General features: G+C 35.6%; 1 protein-coding gene across 1 annotated transcript in view; it reads left to right on the top strand.

Moving 5' to 3' along the window:
* The window catches only part of EXOC2 (exocyst complex component 2), a 126,689-nt gene that overhangs the window by 24,676 nt on the left and 76,900 nt on the right, over nucleotides 1-25,113 (top strand). Inside the window, exons 6-8 of the mRNA XM_030944161.1 lie at nucleotides 5,561-5,674; nucleotides 10,024-10,148; nucleotides 21,812-21,892. Of these exons, the coding sequence (XP_030800021.1) occupies nucleotides 5,561-5,674; nucleotides 10,024-10,148; nucleotides 21,812-21,892 (320 nt within the window). The remainder of the gene's footprint in view (nucleotides 1-5,560; nucleotides 5,675-10,023; nucleotides 10,149-21,811; nucleotides 21,893-25,113) is intronic.

Here is a 25,113-nt window from a genome sequence, read left to right as displayed (position 1 = left end):
AGGCTGTTTATAGCCACTCTGCCCCCAGCCTGTAGCTGCCTGGGGTTGTTGTGGCACAAGCAAGATTGAGCCTTGTTGAACCTCATACAGCTGGCTTCAGCCCATCAATCCAGACTGTCGAGATCCCTCTGCAGAGTCTCCCTACCCTCCAGCAGATCAATACCCCTACCCAACTTGTTGTCATCTGCAAACTTATTTAGAGTACACTCGATCCCATTGTCCAGATAACTGATAAAGATACTGAACTGGACTGGCCCCAGTACTGACCTTTGGGGAATCCCAGCAGTGACCATCCAACAGCTGGAGGTAACTCTGTTCACCACCACTCTCTAGGCATGGCCATCCTGTTTTTAATCCAGCAAAAAGTACACCTGTCCAAGCATTGGGTTGCCAGCTTCTCCAGGAGAAGTCTTAAACAGGTTTCAGGAAGAAAAATGAGTGTGCAGAGTAGTTGTCTCAGTATGAGAAATGTGCAATTTGGTGTGAAAATTCTGACCTTAGCAGCAATGTGGCAGTACTTTGATTGGTTTTAGCAGTCTAGAGCTGTTGCAAAAGCAGTTTGGTAACACAAGATCAGTCAGAATTTTGTATGGTTCTGGAAGAGAACCATATGTCTGGTAGACGCCGGTTAAATATGTTGATGGAAAATTTACATCTACGTGATGTTTGTGAATGAATTGCTTGTTCCAATGTACCACATACTTCCTCCTCCTGCATGACAAGTCCTTGTTTAACCAAGGGTTCCCTGACTCCTCTAACTACTCTGTCAGGCTAAGAAAATTCATTCTTTGCAAAACAGTAACATCAGTCAGACCTAGTGGTGGCTAGAAAATTTTTGAATAGTGTTTGTTGTTTTGCATGTAGCAGAGGTCACTCTGGTGGATCCATCTCGTACATGAAAGCAAAGGCTGACATGCTAAGTGCATTCCACATACTTCTGTATCCACCCACTCAGTACAGATGCTTCCCTCTTCCCACGCCAGCTTCCAAAACAGTTCATTTGGGAAAAGGAAACAGATGATCTTACGCTGCCACCTAATGGTAAACGTCAGCTTGCTACCACGAGATAGGCAAAGACTTTCTGGAGGCTGAGATGTTTATTTTTAAATGGCTTGTATGGAAATGCAGTAAATTTCATCATTGAATGTGATCGGCGTGTGGAAACTTTATCACAGAGATTCATGCAAAAAAATTCTGAAGGCTGCAAAAGAGATTTGCAGTATAGTCCTAGCTTTATGATATTAAAAAATAAAGTGGCACTTAGTGCTTGTTAGATTGATGCATCAGCTGCAGCTACCAGCGTATAATCTCTTAGATTTCTCTTACCACATTCTGCCAGTTCTAAAATACAGTTGCCACTTTGTTTTCATATTTCTAATGAACCCAGTGCTACTAGGAAGGAATTGCCAGAGTGCACCCTTGCCTTGTTGCTATTGGAGAGACCTTTGTTAACACCTTCTGATTTGTCGTGTTTAGTCTACACCAGTGTCCCTTACGCTGATCTTTTTGCATGCATTATTAACACAGTACAGCTGGTACAAAGCCAGCTTCAAGGAGTCTGACTGGTACCAGACAGAGGGGGGAGTGTACAGCAGCTCTAGCTGGAGCTTGTTTACGCTGGTTGCTATTCAAAATCTGTGTTTATTTAAAGTTGCTCCTTTTGACCTTTTAGCAACTCCTGTGGAACTGAGCTTCAGGTTGCCTTTTGCTGTCTATATCTTGCTTTGGGATGCACATTTAATCTGCAAATATTGTCATATATGCTGAAATTATGACTATAATTTCGAAGTTCTGGGAGCAAAACAATTTTTACAGAAAAATTACTTCTTGCTAAACTGTGTTCATTGTCAGGCTTTGTTAATTAGTATATGTTGTATCCTGTTGCTCTTAGTTGATTGTGCCTGCTTAGAGGCTGTGATTACCCATGGAGATTTCCAACTAATCTCTGGAGAATATAAATGCTGTGTATGGATACAAGTTCTGTAGTAGAATTTGTAAGAGCCCATGTATCCTGTACTGTTAAATTAGGTTTATTGCTATTAGTCTATACAGAACCTGAAGTTTGGAGTAGTGCAAGGAGGGACTTCTATTGATAAGCACTTGTGGTACAAGTGAATTGAACACCTGTTTTGAATCCAAAGTAAATGTGCATGACCTTTACATGGAAGCAAGGACCACTACATCTAACGTTTTATGACTCTATTAACTATACTCAACATGTGTTTGAGGGAAGTGAAAGTGTATCGTAGCTTGTAACCAAATGTATTTGTATTATACTTCTCATTAATATAACCACTATGTGAAATCTCAAATTCTTTTGTATTTGAAATTGTTGCTAAAGCATTAATAAGACTATTCTAAAATGTTAACTATAAGTCTAGTATCAGATCTAGTTCTATTCTAGGTAAAACAGTGTGCCAAGCAGAAAATCCGGTATGTGTATGTTTGCTGAAATTGTAAAGACAGTGTAATACTTAGGGTTGTCATGGGTAGTAAGCTTCACTCTTCCTTTTCTGAGGTTTTCTGGATTCAATTTGTGGTTCCCGGTATCTTTTACAATGATGACTTCTTCATGAAGTGATTCTTGTATAATGAGCAAATCAACAGATAAATGATTTACGGTTTAATTACATGCCATCATGATGTAAGCTTTTGCTACTGGTTCATCTTCACCCTGTAATGTTGAAAAGAATAAACCAGAAATACTTTATCAAGTCACAAATGGGCTTGTTTATAAGTAAATGGTAAGCAAGTTTTCATGAGAAAACTTCCAAAACCTGACTTATTTAATTTACTAATGGAAGTTAGTGAAACAAACTTGTGTGTATGTGGAGTCAGTCTCTTTTTAGATGCATTTGGCCAGACATTCTAGAAATACAGTTGTTTTCAGTTTGAGCATTTTAGTGTGCACTTCGTTTTGAAGACAGCTGTAGCAAGTCTGTATGTAGCAAGCTGTAGCGTATCTGTTAGTGGGAAAACTACTGGTAAAAATGTACGATAAAAATAAGAGTACTAAACCATACAGTATAACATATTGTTAACATACCTCACACAGTCACAATTATGTTTCTAGTCTGTTGTGACTATGTCTAAAATACGTCTGCACAGATAAAAGCATTGTTAATTTATGGTTCTACACGAATACATCTGCTGGAAAAAAACCCTCCTAATAACTTTTCAAGTCAGCCAAACATCAAATTGAAAAAAAATTCCTTCAATTGTGTCCCTCTGTCTGTAGACAAGATTCATTTGCAGTAATTCATTACAAGTCTATCTTGGTCTCTATATATGTATATTAAAAAATAGTTTCATTTTTCCCCCTGGGAATTGTATAGCTCATGCATAAGCTTAAATTGTCATGCATATCCCTTACAAACCTGCAGTTATGAGTAGCATTTGGTATTGGTATATTTTAGTGTGTGTGCTTTTTGTATTATATCTCTCTTTTGGGTTTGGAGAACATACGTGGAAATTCTGAAAATATGAGCGAAATTCCGCTTCTGTATTGATACCATTCACTTAAGTAGTGCTTGCACAGAATGTCCAAGTCTCTCCCAAAAACTCAAATTTGTTTTCTTGGGTTTGTTTTTTAGCATTAAAAATGCAGCTGTCTACAAAGATGTCACCATGTGTGGATTGAATATAAATCCTTTTTTGTACAGTTGTACTATGTATTGCATGTGAAGTACTGTCCTTCAAGCTCATGTTCCTACTGGGCATTTTTTACTAGTTGGAGGGTAAAATAAAGTATCTCAAATTGTCTTTAAATGAAGAACAAATTGCAGCTTTCCATCAGCATTTTCTGCTTACTGTCATTCATGAAATTTAGGTTCATTGAAAATCCTGAATCTCACTACTTTCATCTTAAAGTTTTATTGTGACATCATCACTCTTTCATTGAACACAGGCAAATGTAGGGACCCTCATTTTTTCTTGCTGCAGTTGTTTCTCACACTATTTTCCTTGTATCTCTACTTTTCATATCTGTCATCACTTTTCCTTGAATCTCATTTGATTTTTTTTTCTGTTTTTTAAAAAGTATTGTTTCATGCCCCTGCTGTAATCAGGTGCTACTGATGAAAGACTTCTGTACCATGTCATTATGTACGTAGGTCCTTTGTACCTGCTTGTGCTAATGGCCATTTGGAAATGAAAAGAAACCTCCAGGAAACAACTCCTCTCTATATAATTGTATATAATTGTACTTTTTAATGTGCCTGCGTTTAGATTTGTTTCACTTAATCTGCTGCTTGCTCTTTGTAATAAAAACCGCTTTAACTATCTTGAAACATGTTTAGATTACAGAAGAAAACTAAAACTAAAAAAAAAACTAAAACATCACTGCTTTTGTGTCCATTTAAATGGCTTTCCCTGTGTCTTAAATGTAATTTTTATAACTGACTCTGGATTGCTACTCCACCCAAGTTTGCTCTCAAATGCGAAGTGTGGCAGATTTTCATTTGCTTACAGTTTACTTTGTATAGCAAAGCTCACCTAACTTGTGAGCATCAGAGAGGGACTTCATTGTCTTTTGAGTTGGATGTTGTGATCCAAAAATGAAAAATTTTACTGAAAAACAGTAAATTTTTGGAATTGATGAGAATATTTCACTTGAAAGGGACTTAAGTCCACGTAGTCGAATTGGCTGACCCATTTAGGGCTGACCACAAGTGAATTTGTTTGCCACAATTAGTCTCTGAAGATGGGATGCAGCTGGTGGTGAAGATGAGAGGAGGGAGTGCACCTGGTCATGTATTGAGTGCATGGTGGAATTAATATGGCCAAGTGTTGAGTGTGTGTCCAGACTGAGGGATGAAGGTTGTTGTGTTTTCATCAAAAAGTGCTTTAAATATTTTTATTACACAGACTTAAAGTAAATTGAATAAATTTTCTAGGTGAATATCTTAGAAACTACTTATAGTTTTAAAAATGCTGTTGTAGAGAATCTGTTTTCACAAGGAATTGGCTCACATGGTTTCTTCATGCATTTGTAAGACTGAATAAAAACTTGCAGAACCTGCTGGCTGTCTCTTGAGATAAGTATGTTTTTCCTTTGTTTTGTGTAGATGGTGAACAGACAGATCAGTGTGTTCTGTTTTGAAAGAGAATTATTTTAACTCAGTATTATACTTTTTCCAGTGTTTGTATGTAATGGAAGTATATTCTGTGTATCTCTCTTTCATGTTCCTGTGACTTCTGCTGCTCAGGAATCAATAGGCAGTAATTGTGTGAGATAATTTACAAGCTGCCAAACTTCTCATGTCCTGCCATTTTAAAGTTAAATAGAAGCATTTTGTAAAAAATTTCTGTCTTATGTGTAACAGTGAAATCAAAATGGTAAAATTAGTTTTGCTTAGAATAGATTTCAGACTCTCCCAGTCATGTTATATGTGTCTGTAATAGCAGATTTAATTTCAAGGTGAGTTTCAAGTTAATGTTCCCATCTTATAGGGAAATGATTTAGTGTTTGTTGTTAGTTTGGGGTTTTTTTGTGAATGTGTTAATTGTAAACTGTTTACAAGGCTATGTTTCACTGAAAAAATGAATATTCATTTTTCAGGGGCAGATTTCCTCAAAAAGATTTAGAGTCGCTGTTTCCTGGGATGAGCGCTGATTTCACAAGTGAAAACTTTTCTGCTGCCTGGTATCTGATTGAGAATCACTCAACAACAAGGTTTGTTGCTGTCATATAAGTAATTGTTTTAAGCGCAAGTCACTGGTGGCATTTCATTATGCACTAGATGTGTCAATGGTGGTTTGCATTTACATCAGATAGTCACAGTTTTTTCTGGTGTGTCTGCTTGGCCTGAAACTTGAATCAACCAGTTTGCTTAATCTGCTTCTGAGAAAGACCTTGTTTTTAACCAGACAAAATTTATTATTTTTTTTTTTATCCCCAACCGCTAGTATCAGATGGAAGCTGTCTTTCTTCAAACTTTAGGAATCAAGAAGTTAGCAGGGTCTTGAGCGGAAACTCCAGGTGTTAAGTCATGAACAGAGACACAGGTTATGGGCATTGAACAGATTACTAAAATTGTTAGTATGAATTAGGTTGTAGTTAACACTTGTGGAAAATGCTAAAGTAGGATCCTTGAGGTAAATCCCTTAAAATCTTGACAATTAAGATCTTAATTTAGAAATACAGTTCATAGTATGTACTTAGATGAATGTATTATCTAAAGATATTTTTGCATGTATAACTGAATTCCAAAACTTTTATCTGCTGTATGTTCACATAATACTGGAAGTCATTTTTAATAGAGAAGATAAGCTTCTTTTCTTGTTTTCAGCTAGATACTCCAATTGGTATTTTAAAGGGAAATATGACTTTACAAATTGTTTCAGTTTTGTTTCCTACTAGTAGAAAAAGATATGGGTTGCTTCTTAGTATTGGGGGTGGAGAGGGTATTTGGTTTTTAAAGCTCCAGAAACAACCATTACTCTGCTTGGGAAATACTTAAATTTCCTCTCAAAATGGTGGTACTTTAAAGGGCCAGAACAGCAAGAGAACATGTTTACCTAATATACGTATGTGACAGCATCTTTTGAAATCAAGTAACTAAGAGGAGTTATTCCAAATTAATTATGTCTGTCAGAATCTGATAACTTTGGGGATCATCAGGTTTTTAAAGAAAATTTAGGAGATAATAAAGTGATAAAGAGCAAACAGCTTTTGATGTGGGACTTTGTAAAAAATTTTCTCTCTGTTTGGCCCTTGGACTGTTTCCACTCTGTTGCTCATCCATGTGGGCACCAGTGACACTGCCAAGAGAGATGCAGAACGGATTACAAATGATTGCAGACTGGGGACAACAGTGAAGAATGTGGGAGCCTAGGTATTTCCTTTGATTTATATGGGAAGGGGAAAGCTTCAGGTAATAGGGATGCATCCTATAGATTGACAGATGGCTGTACCCCTGGTTTCAAAAGCAGCACTTTTTGCTTCTGTGGCTGGGTCCATGACTAAAGAAAAAAGACTGCTAGTGAGAAATGGAATTAATTTGAAAAAGTGGGGTGGGAGTGTGGGAGCATCTTTGCCAGGTTTGCACTTTGGTGTCAAGAACTTCAAATTCGGAATATCAGGGGATGGTGATAACAGCCTGCAGTTTAATGAAGGGAACCTGTGGGTTCAGTGATGGCATTAAGAATGCTGTAGGTAATTACAAAACTAGCTGGAAGTGTCTAACCTTAAGTGCCTTTACACACTCATGTGCTGTCTGACAAACAAGAGACAGAACTCCATGTGGAATTAGACAAACACAGTACTGGAATAAAGTGGGATAGCTCATGTACCTAGATGCCCAGGAAAGAAGAGAGGGACTTGACCTTCATGTGAAGAACAGCTGGAATAAATATATGGGCCCTGTTATGAAGCAGGATGGTTGAGATCTTGTTCAGGATTCTGGAATGGGTGACATTGAAGTGGCATGAGGAAGTGAACAAAATCTTCCTTAAGCAACTTGGGGAAGTTTCCAGAGAGCAGACCCTGGTTTTTGTACAAGATTTTAATATCCTTCATATTTACAGGAGGGGCACCAATCCCAGAAGGCTTGTGAGGCGTTCTGGGGATGACTTCTAACATAGCTGCAGTGTGGGCTGTCTGGGGAAGGGCCTTCTACTCTTCTGAGTAGGATTCTTGCAGGCAGGGCAGGGGATGTGATAACCAGTGGCTGTAGCAATTGTGGAATAGTTAAATTCAAGGCTCAAAGGGGGGTGGGGAAGGCAAGCAGGAGAGTACACACCTGGGATTGGAAAGCAGTCATACAGAGGACAATCCAGTGTTTGTGAAAGTTGACTGTCTAGTGCAAATCATCTTCTAGGGTGTATCAGCAGCAATGTGTTAGGTTAAGATATGGAGATAATTATTCTGCTTGGCATTGTTAAAACTGCAGTTGAAGTGCTCTGCCCACCTATGGCCACTGCTATAAGATGTGAGAGCTGAGCCACAAGCTCCAGAGAGGATAAATAATGGTGGCTATACAGCTTGAATGAGTTAGGTGCTTTTAGAAAAGAAAAAACATTTTTAACACTTTGTCTAAGTATTAAGTATTTCATCCTTCTAAGCTTAATTATTTCACCCTTCTGCTGAAAAAATTCCATTGATTTGTGTCTTTGCATGTCAACAGTTTCAAGTAATGATCTCATCCATCCAATGGCATAAAAAGTATTAATTTGTACTTTTAAATGAAATCTGGAGGTTTTTGCATATTAACTCCATTTAAATGGCTTTATAAAATACAAATCTTAGTGTTGAAGGTCCAAGAGCAGTGTAAAACTCAACAGGAATAAATGCTCAAAGGGTAGGGTGAATCCAGTTATGTTTTGAATCTAACTATAACTATCTCTTTAAATAAAGAAGCAGCAAAACTGTTTTGGTTGGTTTTCTTTTTTTTTCCCATATTCAACATGTATAGTCTTAAAAATATTCTGGAATTGTATAAATATCATCCCATGTAATTTGTGCTGTTTTTCTAGAAACACAGCAGTGGTTTAGTTCTTGTCCTCAGTGTAACCTTAGCTATTGGAAATGGTAAATGTGTGGTGAGCTGACATTTTAGTTAGCTTATGTCTGTTTTTCCTTGAAGGATATTCTTTTTAAGAAATCAATATAACATCCTTTTTACTATTTCTTTTAATCCTGGCAATATCCAGTCAAATAAAAATAAACTATTTTGACATGCTGTGAGATACTTAGGTAACATGAAACAGTGCTTAAAAGGAGAACTGTACAAATTTTCATTATTTTGAAAATGCTGGTGGTAAGTTTTCACATATGCCCAAGTGGACCAATCCAGGTAATGAGTAATGTTATTTCTGTCCAGCAGATGGAAACAGAAAATTAGGCAAAATTTTGTGACATCATCAGTATAAAAAGAAAAGCACTTTTAAGTGCACCGATGTGCTTTGTCTCCCAGCAGGTGGTGATAGCCTTCTCATTGCCTGGGCTAAAATTTGGTTTGTTCTCTTAATATGTATTTTTGTACCAGCTCTTTTTAAAATGGGCAGAATATTGATGGAATTGTCTTATGTCTTAGTTTTCTACTTCCTTGATCCCTCTCCTCACAGAGGTGTAGTGCAGTTTTTTGTTTCCTTTTTTTTGTATTAGGGAGATAGCTTTGGCTGGCAACTAGGAAGAAAGACTTTAAGTATGAAAATCGTGTGCTATATTTGAATTTCTGAGCTTGTTCGTGGTGGTGTTTTTATAGTTAATCAAGTAATATAACTACTGAGGTCATATTAATCATTATCAACCAAAAAAATTATATGCAATTAATGAAGATTTATTCACAACATAAGACTTCTCAATTAATTGCAGGTGCTTGCAAAAAATAAAGATGTGAAATCAAATGTAAACTGGCAAAAATAAAGAAATATTAGGAAAATCAGATAAAAAAGAAAGCTGCCACACAACAATGATGAGTTGGCAATTAATACTGCCCTATTAATACTGCCTATGAAGTGTCTTTCAAAAATATTTCAGCAGATTGCGTATAAAAACCATACCTTCATAAAGCAGGAATCTGTTTAGCTTTTCTTTTTTTTTTTGAACTAATATTGTATTCAGTTCTGAATTGTATGTCTAAACCAACATAAAAATATTGAATGAATTCAGAAACAAAAGTGAGAAAGGATTGTGAGTAAAGCTGCAGAATTAAACAAATGTCATTATTAAAGACTTGTAACATCTGTTGTTAATCTACTGTGTACAATGTGTAGCGAATTCTACTCTCACCTATTTAATATAGTACAGATAGAAGAAATATCTTGACCAGGTTGTATTATGAAGAAATCCCTTCCATCACAAGTGATAGGAGCCCTCCTATTTAGGGTTGAAACTAAAATACTGAGATCTTTGGACTAAGAATCAACTCTCATTATTGAAATGCACACTCATTACAATTACTTTGCCCCTGCTAGTTGTTCTGAAAGTAAGTGGCTTTATTTTCCAAATAGTTTGTTCTGTTTATTTATTAGCTGACCTTATTGTTTAAATCTCTCTGAGGTTTTCTTGTTTGTTTTCAGTTTTGATCAGCTCAAAACAGCTGTTGTGAATTTGAAGAAACAAGCCAATAAGAAAAACGAAGGGAGTCTAGCTTATGTCAAGGGAGGTCTCAGCACATTTTTTGAAGCACAAGATGCTCTGTCAGGTAAAGATGCTTTGCACTTACTAAATACAGTATAAAAGAAAATGTGTGCATATATGGTTGAATTTAATACTAAAAATACTGTTTCTCTTCACAGTCCGTGAAGAGAAAAATCTGTGCTGTGTTGGTCACAAACTAGAACTGGCTAGCTGCTTTATTTGATTTATTTGCAAAAGATGTTACCAATGGTATCTTACAGGAATTAAAGGCATTTGATGAAATTGCTTAGACCACAAATGCAAGAAAGAGAAGTGTGAAACTGGAGTTAATATTAAAATGGCTTGCAAACTATAGCAACAGAAAAGATTTGATTTTATGATGCCTTATTCAACAGTCAAGTGGTAATATTTATATGAATACCCAGACACTTGTTACTTTGGGAGATCAGAGCCTTTCTGTTCTGCTTGCCATTGGCAGAATGCAGCACACTAGTGAGATTATCACAGTTGCCATTTATATGTATATATGTTTACTGTACATAGACACACACAGACTCACTCTTAAAGCATCAAATGTCTCGCAGGTCAAACCTCACTGTGGGCTACTGTAGTCCTGTCTAGTGAGGCTCTGGTCTGGGTGAGACAGCAACAGTGCCCAGGAAACCATCCCCAATATGGTTTGTCATTTACCACTATGCTGATTATCCATCCTGGTCATTGACCCCTTTGGCCAAAATCTAACAAAGTTCAATAACAAAAGTATTGAAGAATTTAGCAGAAAATCTGAAGAATGTGGTGGTACTCATAGGAAAAGACTCTAAGAAGAACCATTACTTGGCATTGTTTCACTTTTTTAAGCTGAGTTTTCACTAAATGCTGAGAAAAAATAATAGGCTTTCCTTGTAATTCTTACACATCTTGAAAATACTGAAATTCTGTTTTTTTTCTTAAATTGTCTCAAACATAATCCCAAATAAATATTGAAATGTGGCTTGTTTTTCACAACCAAATATGCTTTGCATATGGAATATCACATATTCTGAAAGACTGAGAGTTCTGTTTTCAAGAAGTTGCTACTATGGAGAAAAAGTAGTGCTAACAGTATTACCTTGTAAGATTATTTTTGGGTCAGCAAATACTAGTAGGATTTGAAGAAAGATAAGGCAAACCGTAAACGTTGTGAGGTTTTAGAAAAGCTGAGCACAACTGAGTAATTTTCTTTTGTTCCACCTCTTAATAGCATTTTGCCTTTGGAGACTGATTTTTTGATAAATTAGGAGGTCAACAAGCAAGTAGTAATGTGAGAGATATAAATAAAATAATGGTAGGGAAAGCAGCCTCATTTATTTCATTAGCTACTATAGTCTCAATTTAAAAAAATTATAAGCTGTAATATTGTTTTGCATCTTTTACCTTTATCAGTGTTATTTTTACCTAAAATATCAGTGCAGTCCTTTAGCTAAATTATGAACTTAAACTTGGGATGACTGAAGTGGTTCTCGATGTCACTTTTTGTCTGTGACTATACCAAAATGGCTTGGCTTTGTCTTGCCCTCAGTAATCTCCCCTTAGTGCTCAAAAGGAAGCAGACTTTCAGCTTTAACAGTGAATTAAAGTGGTATCATGGAAGAATGACCTTGTTGCTGTTGATGAACTCTTAATGAGGATGCAGTATGGGTCACAGCTGCCTTCTCTAGCATTTTAATACACATTTCTCTGTTGAAATGTCATCCTAAGTACATGTGCAGAAGGATTTTTGCTTCTTTTCTGTCAATAAACCCACTCTTACTGCATATGAATTTCAGTTTTGAATGCAGAACTACGTATTTGCCTGTTCTTCCTGATGCAGGATATTTTTGGAAGAGTATAGCTGGAAAAATTGCATAACTTTTTTAAGACTTAAACTTGTGATAGGTACAATCAACTGTTCAGCTGGATGTTGCTTCCAGTAGCAAGAAGAAAAAAAGGACTTCTTTGGTGCCATCATCCAGCCCTACTGCCAAATGTCAAAGCTTTCTCCCGAACATTTGATCACTATAGTTGTCTCAAATGAAAGATGCTGAGAATTAAGAGTAAGCATTATTAGCATTGTTCTAGAGAAACAGCTCAGATGAAGATTTTAAAGAACCAACAACAACAAACCACTGAACAAAAACCCCCAAGCAAACAAACCCCCATTAATTGTTCATTATGTAGTTATCAAATTCAAGCTTTTTAACAAAAGAACAATACATTAAAAATATAATCTGGCTAGACAGTGAGTGTGCAAGATGATGTGATGGCACTTTCTTGCCCTTACACACCTAAGGGTAAATTTTTATGTTTTATTTTCTCCTTTTAAAAGAAGTGCAACTAGATTTTGTATGGGTTTCAACAAAGCTGAAGTGAGTAGTAGTTTATATTTGAAAGCTGAACAATTGTTTCAGCACAGGCTCTTAGGGACATAGCCATTGTTCTACAAACTTTTGTTATTTGATGCTGAGCATACAACTGTCACAGATGAAAAGTGACTTAAGGGAACACCCTTACATTTTGTCTGTCTTCCAATATGATTTAAATTTTCTGAGCTAGTTCATTTTGTTTTAGATATTTTTTAACTCTCTTGCTTTGGGAAGATTTCTAAAATCTAATTTATTTTCTAAAGATATGGTTTTTTGAGGGCAAAAATTTAGACTCTCAATGTTCCCCTTCAGATATCTTAGAACCCATCTTCTAACCCCAGTGGTTATGCTTCATAAACTGCAGGTCTGTTGCACTGTAGTTATAGAACAGAGCTACTTGTGAGCAGTTATTTCTCTTAAGTCTCCCAAAATTAGTACAGGATAAATTTTCATAGGAGGATCACATTAGGAGGTATTACACTTGCTTCTCTAGTTACTTCATACTCCTCTACACCTTTTGTACATGTTTTTTAAAACTCATACATTTAACACTGTTTGTTGCAAATGTATATTTACCTTGATTAAGGAAACCCTGAATTACTGATTATTGTGCAACATTTTTCATTAGTTAGGATGAGTAAATTCTGTCTGATCTTAAGTGTACTATCAGACTCTATTACACATTTAAATTACTATTAATGTTTTCATAAATAAGCAATGGAAAGCATTAAAAACAGTCCTTAGATGTTTATTGTATTTTGTGATTTAGAAGCTGTTTGCTAAGAAAATAAGAGCTCAAATAGACCAGAACACATCCTTGTTTGGTTTAATTTCTGGGAAAATAGAATAGCCTTATCAGATCCCCATGTCTCTCTGCCTGTTAGCTTGGCTGACAGTTTGACAGTGACTCTGCAGAGGAGATGTTCAACAGGAAGTTTGTTTCGTCAGCCGAAGGGAGCTGTAAACTGAGCTGAGGGGAGCAGGGTTTATCTCAACTTGACCTACTTGTCAGTGTCGGGGAGTTCAGCTGGTTCATTTCCTGGAACTCTAATTGCAACCTAGAAAGTAGCATTCCTAAAAGGGTGCCTGTTTAAGTGTTTGTAGTTAAGACGTATTTTACCGCCATGAGCAAATCAGGTCCCACACAGAAGTTGTTAGGAAAGTTAGCAAATTAATTTTCTTCCAGTATATTTTTTTCTGAAATGCTCTTTGCAATGAACCTAAGGCTGCAGTTTCTTCTTATTTAAATGACAGGAAAAAAATAGTGAAATGACTACTTCAGTCACTCACTTATACAAAAACATGTAAGTATGACATCTCTATTGGCAGGTAAAGAAGGTGCTGTAATGTCTTTAAAACACAGATATCATGAGCAAATTTGAGGTTTAGATTTGGCTCTCCAGTTTGCCATGGCAACAGGTTTTTTTGCAATTACAACTACAAACACACTTTTCGTGATTTTCAGGAAAAAGTCTGTACAAAAGAAGCACTACTGGCTTTTACAGCACTGTTCCTTTTTTCCCTTTTCCATTCCTATTGAGATATGTGGCCTGTGGGAATACCTGCATGATAGGGACCTAGGATTATAGTTGGCCTTTTGTCAACTACCTTTCTTAATACATAAGCTAGGGTGGTGTGGCTGAAATTACCTGGCTGCAATGATCCCAATCTGGCCAATGCCCGTTTCTTTTATTTGGTTTTGGTTTTTTTTCTTTCTCTAGACTATTTTTACAGTTCGTTCCCTAAGGCTCATTCTAGTATGAGCATGTTAGTGATCCAGGGTTGGATTCAGGCTGTGCTGCTGCCATTATGTCTGTTAAATTCATTTTCTCCTAAAGTAAAACCAAAAATATCACCTGAGCTATATTCAATTCTGAGTCAGACTGGAAAATTGAGAAGCTAAAAACTGATGCTAGTCTGTCATAAATGTGTCCCTCCACTTCCAAATTTTGAGGAATTTTGTTATATTTGAATTTAAAGAGATTATATAGAGCCAACCCAATTTTTCATTAGTGATTCTGTTTGCAAACTAGATTGATGATTAATTTTGAAATGGTTTTCTTTTTTCCAGTTAAATGCTAGTACATGACTGGTTTTGCTTGGTAATGTGAGATTGGGGTGGTATACCAGGTTTTGCTGTTCTCACATTGCTGTTTTGTAGGAAATCTAATTCACACTTTTGCTTTACTTTACTCTTGTGTATATTTTTTCAAATAGTATAGATTTTTGGTAAACCTATGAATTTGAGTAAATCAAATTCAAATATATGACTGCTACGTAAATGTTGTACAGGTGACTTGAAATGTCTGGAATAGCTGTGTTTCTACTTCTCTGTGTGATGTGTGTCTATTAATGTTATCCTCCTCCTCCTACTTCAAGTGATAGAATATTGTCTTTTCAGGGTGAGAACATTTTGCTGTTACAGCTAGTGATTTTAAAGATTATAATTGATAGAGCATAAGAAAGACTAGGGCCATGGAAACAAGCTGGCAAGAATAAAAAGATGATACTGCATGTATCAGATACATATCTGAGAGCATACCAGTCACTTCAGAGTGGCAGTTCCCCTGCATGTGTGTGCCCCATAGCAGGTGCAAGTTACATTATTTCAAGTAAAGAATTATAATCATGCCTCCATGTAGTCATCATGAAGCAATAGCTGATGTGCTCTCTGCTCACTGTCTAGCTTTCCAAGTGGGTCCTCCTATCTGAATACTTGAATCATCTTTGTGCTACCCTTACAGACAAAAGCTGAATGAGAAGGATAAGCACTGTCATTGCTTCATATTTTTCTTTACATTTATAGCCCTCCTCAGCATTCAAAATTAAAAAATAGATGTGCTAAATTAGGCATTCTAAAAATACCCATGCTAAATTAAACTTAATTTAATTTTGCTTGTTGAAAACTTGTGTTCTGATCTTTCAGCACTAGATAACAAGAAGGACATTAAAATGAGAAATGTATTCTGAGAGAAAGATGACCCGACAAAGGGGTGCCATAAAATATGTGAGTGGTGGTAGATAGTTTAGTCTCGGGTGAATGCTTCCTCTTCATGCAGTTCTTAGGGTCAATTTTTGTAGCAGACCAATTGTTACCTTAATGCAGTTTTATAAAAGCAAAAGTTATCACAATTGATAAAAGGCTTAACTTTCCTTTGGCACAGATCCTAGCATGGTATTGTGTAGGGAGTTGGGGTATTTTTGTCTCAAGCAAGAGAAAATTTGATTAGAAAATGTGGAAAACAGCAACAATTGTCACAGATCATAGTGAAAATTCTCTGTCCAAGCTCTGCTTTTATGCTAGCTGCTCATGTATCTTCTTCATCAGTTACTGTTTTAGAGATGTGAGCTAATTACTGGCAGAATTTCTCTAAGGGGATATAATTTTGACAGTTTATAGTTACTCTGTGGCTGTCATATTTTATGAACTTGTTGCGGTTTTTTTCTGGTAGGTTAACTCTTTTGTTTGAATTTGAAAAATAGTAAAGCATGTAGAAAGAGAAATACATTTTGCAATTGCAATTTTCAAACAGCTAATTCTGCAATTGATTGCAAGTGTGCAAAAAAGTTACCTATGATTAAATTTCATCCAGATTTATCCTGCAAGCCATAAACTCACCTAATTTCATGCTACATTATTCCATTTTGATTTCCATACCACCTTTTATATGCAACATTTAAAAGCTTCTTTTATTTTTACTATTTTTACCTTTCACACAGGCAGAAAGCTAGTGCCAGTGAAGAGAGAATAGCATTTCTGTACTGTTTAATTCTGAAGTGTTCTGGCGAAGGTCTGGATCCAGTCCTGGAATTTTTAGTGCATCCATAGGCAGAATAATAAGCCACATTTTCCTGTCTATTTCCAAGATATTTGCCCAGACATATCAGACTTGCTTTAATATAAGTCCATCTGAGAACAAGTTGTCTGGTCTCATAATCTTTTTAGACTAAAATTTTTGGGGGTTATGTATCAATAAAGCCTCCCTTCCTAGCGCTGTGCTTCAATTACCTTAAAATATCATGTTAATTCTGTCCATTTTGTTTGGTTTTTTCCACTGTGTTGGATAAACAAGCTTGAGGAAGTAAATGCTAGAGAAACAAAACACAAAAAGGCAACTTAAGACAATACTGCATTTAGTTCAATATTTTGTCATTTTTGCTAGGATTAATAATGTTAACCAAAACAAAGCTGAGTTTGCTATGCCAATACAAAAATACCTAAAATTCTCAAGGGACACTGCAGGAATGACCAAACCAAACTAGACTTAGCACTATTAACCAATGGCCAAAGTTAAAAAACTACTTCTTTTTTTTTTTTTTTTAGATTTTCATAGAGTAATGTATTAGGAGCTCCATTCATGGCATGCTGTCTTTATTACTTTCCTCTTTATATGCAGTATGCAGTCCTGCAGTCCTGTTAAATCTATTCAGAACAGTTTTTACCTTACATAGGGATGCTCTCCTCATCAATGACCTTCTTATATTTTGCTAAAATTACAAAAAATTGTTAATCTTCCTATAAAGGAAACCAAAGGCATTTATATTCATGCATTAGGCATGAATGCTGGCTATGTTCTGACGTGTTCTTCGTTCCTCCATTACTGTTCTTTGGTGCCAGGTTCTTAGTTACCACATCAGATCTTCTTAAATACTTTTCTGAGTTGGCCTTGCACTTCTTGTATTTTTTCCCCTCCTGATTTCTGCATCTGACTAAAAGGATGTGATTTATTTCAAGTACTTTTTTCTTTAACCGCAATTCTGTGAAAATGAGTAAGATTTTCAGATATGCCAAATGCATTTCTAGCCATCCTTTAGTCAGAAAATGGTAGAAAATGTTCATCTGTGTTTCTTTGAGCTGAGAGGCTGAGGAACTTTTGAGAATGCCACACCTGGTGCCTATCTCAAAATAAATTTTAAAAATATCTAATGAGGAAATCAAGTACGAAATTTGCAAATGAAAAGCTGTGTGATCCTGGCAAGTGTGGTTTAATTTACTAGATTCATGGTTATCATAAATCTAACAAAAAACCTCATAGCCTTTCTTAGATTAAATAAGATTGTTTTCAACACAAGTAGCAATTAATTAATTGCAGTTTATTTTAATACAAAGCCTGTATATTGGCTTATTTGCCAGATTAAACTTTGCATGTGTTCTGGTGCATTTAGTTGCGGAGGTTGTGAGTTTTGAACTTAGTTTCTCCACTATTTTTAATTAGTATCTGCCTTCAGCTGTGAAGTTTGCAAGCCTTTAAATATCCTGATTTAGGGAAACGTGTGCACTTAGTGGCAAAGATGATACAAAATACAGTTAATTATCTGACCTTAGTTGAAACATCCAGATATAGCCTTTCCTCATTTTTATTTATTATATGCTTCTTACAGTAAAACTCCTAAAAATAAGGAACAGATTCTGCTAGGTTTCCAACTGCTTTTCTAACTTGTATAGTTTGTGTCAGGTAAATCCAGGGTAACTGTCAGTTCAAGAAAAATCCCATCCATCCTCTACTTCAAGCCTTCAAAGACCTAAAATTTCCTCCTTACTCTTCTTATTGCAGCCAGTGATGAGTTGAGAGTAAGAAATTGCATTTGAAGGTAATCTTAAATACTGGTAGTGTGGAAAGAGTAGGATGTCTTTCCACCTTCCCTTGGCCATATGCTCCTTTCCTTATACTGCAGTGCTGCTGCTGAGTCAAGCTCACTGATCAGTAAAGCAACATTTCTTCCTTAGTGAGTTAGTTTTGCACCAAATTATCTTTCTGCAGCTGCCCTGCAGCTGTGTGATTGCTAGATCCAGCAAAAGGAAGTGCTTTGGGTGCAGGAGAACAGGGTTGTCCCAAACAGTATCATCCCACTATGAGATGGATTTAGCACTTTAAGAGAAAAAAATAACTTGAGTATCTCTAGATTCTTTTCAAAGATGAGGTCTACAGATCCTTTTCATGACTGCATATAGTTTCGGTTGTCTAAACTTCTAAATCAACGACTTATTCTCTGGTCTCCGTGGAAGGAACATGCACTTTCAAAATCATTTTATGCAGATGGAGTAAGCTCAGACTTTATTAGAAAGCCTTTTTCACTGTGGAAACTTAAGACTTTTTTTCTTTTGTAACTCAGCCTTGGAACACAATGAATGTGCTCTCTATTGCTAAATCAGAATATGATGTGTAAAACTATAGTAAACAAAGTAGCTTAAACATGTAGAAGGAAATATAACAAATTTATATTGTGAACACAGAGTAATTTTAGTAGGTTTAGACTTTACAGAATGTCCTAAAATACCTTATTTCAGACAATGGTTCAAAAATGCCTTTTTTTTACACTCCTAGTTACATATGCTTAATATGCCTTTTTCTCTACTCTGCAGTGCTTTCCACATTTCTGAAACTCAACACCTTGGTTTATTTTATTTTTTTCCCCCACTGACATACTTTTCTCTGTCTGAAAGTGAGTTTTGAATTGATTTAGTAGGACCATTCTTCCTGGGTTTCCAACATCAAAATTTTCAAACTAGGATTCTTGAATACTGTTTTCCAGGTTGCTATGCACAATAGCTACCAATGTGAAAAGAAATTACCTTCAGCCTTCTACAAGGAAGAGGAGGGAGTAGTATTTTGTTATTATATGTTCTTTTCTGAACAAGATGAGAAATAGAATTGCTTTGGGAAGATGTATTTTAACTTTTAGCAACTGATTAAAGATCATGATATTTTAAATTTAATATCATCATAATTTCTAAATAAGCTACCTTCATAATAAGAAGCTACATTTTAAGACTTTTTGAAGGTTCTAACATGATAGCTAGTGCTCTTCCAAAACTTATGTACAAGAAAAAAGTCTTCATCATGTTTTATCTTTTGTTGCCAGTATGTATGCTTTGATAGAGGTTTAGATATTACAGTTCATTTTTGGAAATGCTTAGGTGTGCCCCCTTCAGAAGCTACATGATATTGCATTGGTCAGCAATTAGTGGTATGTAATTAATTGTTCCAAAATGCTATATTTTAAAAACCTCTGAGGCAGTATGTAACTTAGATTTTTATCCACATCTATTTTTAAAGTATCTTTCAAAAGTATGTTTCATAGAATGACTTCAAAATATGTAAATTAAAATCATTACAGTTTGATGTGATTCCAATAGTACTTGCAACATTTGGCTTTAAAATGTCTGTTTATGTTGTGGTTGCCGTTCTGCTGAACTTGCTTTTCAGTATGTAAAGTTAATTCCACTACAATAATTGGCTGCCTCTGACTGAAAATGATACATAGAATTGGAATCATGTCAGTAGAGCCACTAATGCTTTTGTTATAAAATTGTAGAAGTATTCTTGTTGGTAAGTGCTGTCCCCATTGTACACAAAATATGTGCAGCAGCTAACAACACACCATCTTCTAAGATAGATAGACAGATAGATTTCAGTCCTTAAAATGTGCAAAAATCTGTCAGTTTCATTTCAGCATTGATTAGCTTAATAATTATGATGTCCTAATGAGATTTTTCCCCTCTGATGACTTTAAGAATGAAAATAGAGTTGCTCTTGTATTTTCATGGGAGCAAGACTTCATGTAATTCTTTGTGTAGGATCAAGGGATTGAAGGGTCAAATTTGGGTGTTTGAGAATAATGTAATTTTCCTTCTTTTTTATCTTTTTTTTTTTTTTTTAATTACACACTGGTGTTACTCACCTGTCTCCTCTACCTCCCCCCAATGAAAATTCCTCCTTTGAAAGAGGCTGGAGACTATAAAGGGCCATTCTCTTTCAGAATAGCCACCCTTGCTCACTCCTTACAGTAGGACTGATGCTCCAGGGTTCCTGTCCATGTTGAGTTGTGAGCTTCCATCTACATGGCATGGGCAGATAGGGATGGCACTGGACAGGAAACCAGTTGGCAATGGCATCTCTGTATGCATGGTGGTATATGCAGTTTATGGCAATATTTCAGACCTAGTTCAGATTTCACCCAGTGGATTGAATTCCAGGTATCTCTTTGAGCACATCAGATGTAGTCTTGGAGTGCTTCTTCTAATGTTGTTTCACCTTAAAAAAATCCAGCTGAGGAGCTTGGGTTGTTCTGCCGTACAAACTGGAGCAAGATAAACTCGAACAATTGAGAGGCTGCTTTCAGAACTGTATCTGTGTTTTGAACTAAAATATATCATTACTTGCTTTTTTCAAAGCACTGGGTATCACTGTTTTCAAGGGTAGTTTAGCTTCACTCCATTCTACTGAGAACCAGCAGAAAGCAGTAGGAGGTTTTTTTAAGCCTCAAATATATCTAAAGCAATAGGAGCTGATGGCTATTTGATAGAGCAGATTTTACACATTATCAGATTAAAACCTTGAAAGGGAAATCTTGTTTTATATGTGCTGCGTATTATACAGGTATAATACTTTAAAAGAGAAAAATACTGGTTTGTGCTGGTTATGCTGAACAGTAGAAGAGGGAAGGAGGGCTGTGTGATAGAGGGGAAGTAGAAAAAAGGACTACCTCCACTACATTCACTGTTCATATTTTCAGAATAAGATAGTGTCATTAGGCTATTCTGGTAAGTGTCCTCCTCCCTGTGAAAGATATTAGAGTAAATTATAGTAAAATAACAAATTAGTGCTGGCACTGTGCATTTCTGCCTCCATTAGTAATACCACAGAAATAAGAGTTCAGGATTTTGGCATTTTAGGACAGGAGAAAAATAGCATCTTAAAAAAAAAGCATAATAAAAAAAAATAAACCTTCCCTCTGTTTTCCTGTTGTTTTGAGCAAAATTACGCAGGAACATTGTGATTATGGTTAATGCTTCAAGAAACTCTTAAATTGTATTTTAGGAGTGCCTTTTTATAGATGAAGAGAAGTGATGGGGGAATGTTCTAGCACTTGATTTTGGGATCATCCAGGTTCCCAGTGACTCCCTTTCTACCCTTAAATTATTGGTAATTTTTTTTTGTGACATCAGGGACTTAGAAAGCAGAAGTATTATGTGTTTAAATGGTACTTTTCACAATACAAATTTTAATTAATACCTGTACAAGATGGCTAATGTAGATTATAATAACTAACAGATTATTCTGTCCATATGTTTGTGAGTTTTTTCCCTTAAGCATTACTGTCTTGTTCAAGAAGATACAGGAAGTCTGTGTCAAAGTAATGGTTAAAATTCTGCAGTGTCTGGCTCTAAGCCCTGTCTTCCACTAGGCTCTGCTGCCATGAAGCGTGTTTGTATTTTTTTTGTGTCTAAAGAGAAAAATAACACTTTATTTTTAATTTTTAAAATGTTTAAAAGTGTCTCTTTGATGTAATGTGTTCCCACCTATTAAAATGTTCTGCATTTTAACTAGACTCTTTATTCTAGCAATCCATCAAAAACTGGAAGCGGATGGAACGGAAAAAGTAGAAGGATCCATGACGCAAAAACTGGAGAATGTCCTGAACAGTAAGTTTTGTCCTTCCAGCAGCAACTATTTATGGACTTTGGACTTTCTAACAGGCTTTAATATTTTCCTAGGAATATTGTTGAAAGTAGAAAACAGTCTCTCGTCCCTTCCCTGTTTGGTGATAGTGGTTCCACGGTGTAATATTTCAAAAGATGCATTAAGTAGAAGCAGTTGCCATGACTTTTGGCAGTGTTGGTGATAACAAAGCAAATAAATATCAAAATAAAGATGTTCTTAAGTGCTTACTTTAGATTAATTTTGATTGGCTCTCGATTTTGAGTGGATGAGGAAAACGAACTACATGGATAGACAGAAGTGTAGAAGGGTGAGCTGAGCTAAATACCAGGATTGTGAGATGTTCAAGTAAAGGCAGAAAAAGCCCCAGTTATAAGATATTTGCAGTAACAAGGTCTATTGACAGGATATTTTTCACTTAATGTGCTGGCATTTAGATTATTTGGCATGAGCATTCTTTCTAGAAACCATGAAAAGCTGTCAGTATTTTGTTTTCTCTTTCTATGTATTAGCTGTAAGATTGCATTGAGAGAGATGGCTTGAATTTGCTGCAGTTTGGTATGTGTTTCATCAGATCAAAAAAGTTCCTTTTTTTTTTGTAATTCTGGGACTTCTGCCAAGATAATTTTACTTTGTTTCATTGTGATTTTTTTCACAGAGGAAGGGATGTTTCCCTTAGTGCTGTATCAATAAGCAGGAATGACATGCAGATAGCTGACTCAGTGTTGGAAAGTCTGACTGTGTTTTATGAAATCAAGAAAGTGACATGGAAGTTCACTGTTTTTCTTCTCTTGTATGAAGAAAGCAGTGACTGTATGTGTGTTTGTGTGGGGAGCACAAAGAAAGCAGGGGGTTTTGTGAACAGCTCTAGCCCTTTTCAGTCGGGATTCCTTGATGCTCACAATAAAGGTGTACTTTGAACATTGTTATTCTCTCATCTTGATGCCTGAAATAAAAAAAACAAAGTGCCAAAAAATTAAAAATCACCAAAAAATACCACATAAAGCCTCACACCTCTATATAGACTGTAGCATGTGTCTGTGTGCAGAATATTTGGCACATCTAGGTAGCAGAAAAAGAAGCATTTGTTGAAATTTTTCCAGTGCAATCCTCAGTGCTCCGTATTTAGGCCATGTCATGCTCCAAGCATAGATTCCTTGGAGTGCACTTGCCCTTGTACTAAACCACGTAACAGATTTTAAATAAAAAAGCAAAAACTTAGGTCTGTGTTATTTTCCTATACACACTAATATGAGACAAATTTACCTATAATGTATAATTACTGTTTCATTTGATAAATGGTGTCTGAACTCTCTACTAGACAATGCAAGCTGTCTTTTTCAAGCTGGAATGGTAGAGGAACTTGTGCCAGACACTTCAGAGTGGTTTGAAGTTTGGCTCTGCTATGAAAAGAATTGGCTGCTTTTCCTCACGATACTTTGCAAGTCATGATGGGTGGGAGGCAGGGAAGTAGGAATACAAGGATTTAAAAAGAGTAAATAATATTATGCAAAGTAGTTTAGGATCAAAGCTTTGTTTCTTGCCTGACCACTGAAAAGCTTCCATAATCCATGAGTAGCAGGGACTGCTTTCAAAGATGACTTTAATTCTTTAGTTGAATTGTGCATTTTGTGGGCTGTAGGTGCATGTTTTGAGAGACAGCTGCTGTTGCATGAGCTTGCTTACAAACCCTTAAAAATGAGCATGTTTTCCACAGCATCTGAATGCATGTTAAGAGGGTTCCAAATTCTTGAATTGAAGTGGCTTGCTATAGTAAAAGAACACTTTGGTGTTTCAGCTGGAATTATAGATGTTTGGAATTTTTGCTCAATTTAATTACTAAACAAGCTGTTTAATTTATTTTATTAAAAACATAGAGTGCTGTATAATTAATTTAATGAAGAATTGCATATTAAAGGAGGTTAATCAAATTCCTTTATGTAGCGTTTTTGTCAGGCTCTAAGACAGACAACTGTTGAATAACTAGAGATTTATTTTGAAGTAAAAAAATTCATGCACTGTAGATGAATCATCCATTTTGAAAACATAATTAGTCAATATAAGAACTGAAACTTTATCCATGGATGGTTCATCAGTAATCAAGAGATAAAGATTGTTATTGTAGAAAGAATTTGGAGGGATGAGGAGGGAAGAAATGTTACAATATTTTAATTCTAAAAAGGTAGACCTGTTTTGCGTTAAGTATTGAATTTTATGAATACATTATTAAGTAATCTGATATATTTCAATTTCTTATAAAACAGGAAAAGTACCCTGAAAAAAAATAGAATCATTTACCTGAATTGAGGATTTCATAAAGAGCTGAAAATAGAATTCACTGTGGTCTTCCTGCAGTTGTCAATTACCTTTTAAAAAAGGTTTGCATTAAATAAAAATAAAAAAAAAAAAAAAAAAACCTTTTTGAATATAACTTTAATTCCCAGGTACAGCACATTGCTTCTGGGGTGTTAAGAGAATACAGAAGAAATATATGAATTCAAACAAACAAAATGTTATTTACTAGAAGGATTTACAAAACAATAATTTCTTATAACCTTGAGAAAAATCATACTTTAACAGTGATCTGTATTTAAATGTGCAGCTAACTGTTTTCATTGTGCATTTTTCCTTAATGGATTAAAGTATTCTATCCTGAATAGTATGTGGTGGAAATAGATGTCCTGACAAAACTTTTTTTTACATCAAGGCTTCAAAATTTCAACAAAGTTTAAACATTATTTAGATATAACAATTATTTTACAAAGACTACTTTTAACATGAGCAGGCCACCCACAGTGTTGACTAGAGAAAATGGCATGCGAGCCACCCAGCGAGACTGATGTAATTTTTTTCATCTTTGCTTAAAGTATAGTCACTAGACCAGATAATGTAGAAACTTCTACACGCAATGATCAAAAAGGCTAAAGCGGTTCCCCCTTTTTTGTTTTGTTTTGGTTAATTAAAAGTAAGTCATAAGTTGAAAAATGCAAATATTCATATGTAGTGTAAGTCTTCTCTGCTAAAAATGAAATTTTATTATTCTGTGTTAGGAAACAATCTTTATTAGAAAATAGAAGCCTTTTTAGTTTTGATAGGAAAGGTTTTAGGGCGATATTTAATGTATTTATTGAAGAGTATTCGTAGATAGTATGGAGACTTAAATACATGAAATTGTTGACTAAGGCTTCATCCTGTGTGTGATGAA

Source organism: Camarhynchus parvulus, chromosome 2 (assembly GCF_901933205.1).
Source record: "Camarhynchus parvulus chromosome 2, STF_HiC, whole genome shotgun sequence".
Lineage (NCBI taxonomy): Eukaryota > Metazoa > Chordata > Aves > Passeriformes > Thraupidae > Camarhynchus > Camarhynchus parvulus.
Note: the sequence above shows the minus strand (reverse complement) of the source record. Positions and strands in the feature narration are given on the sequence as shown.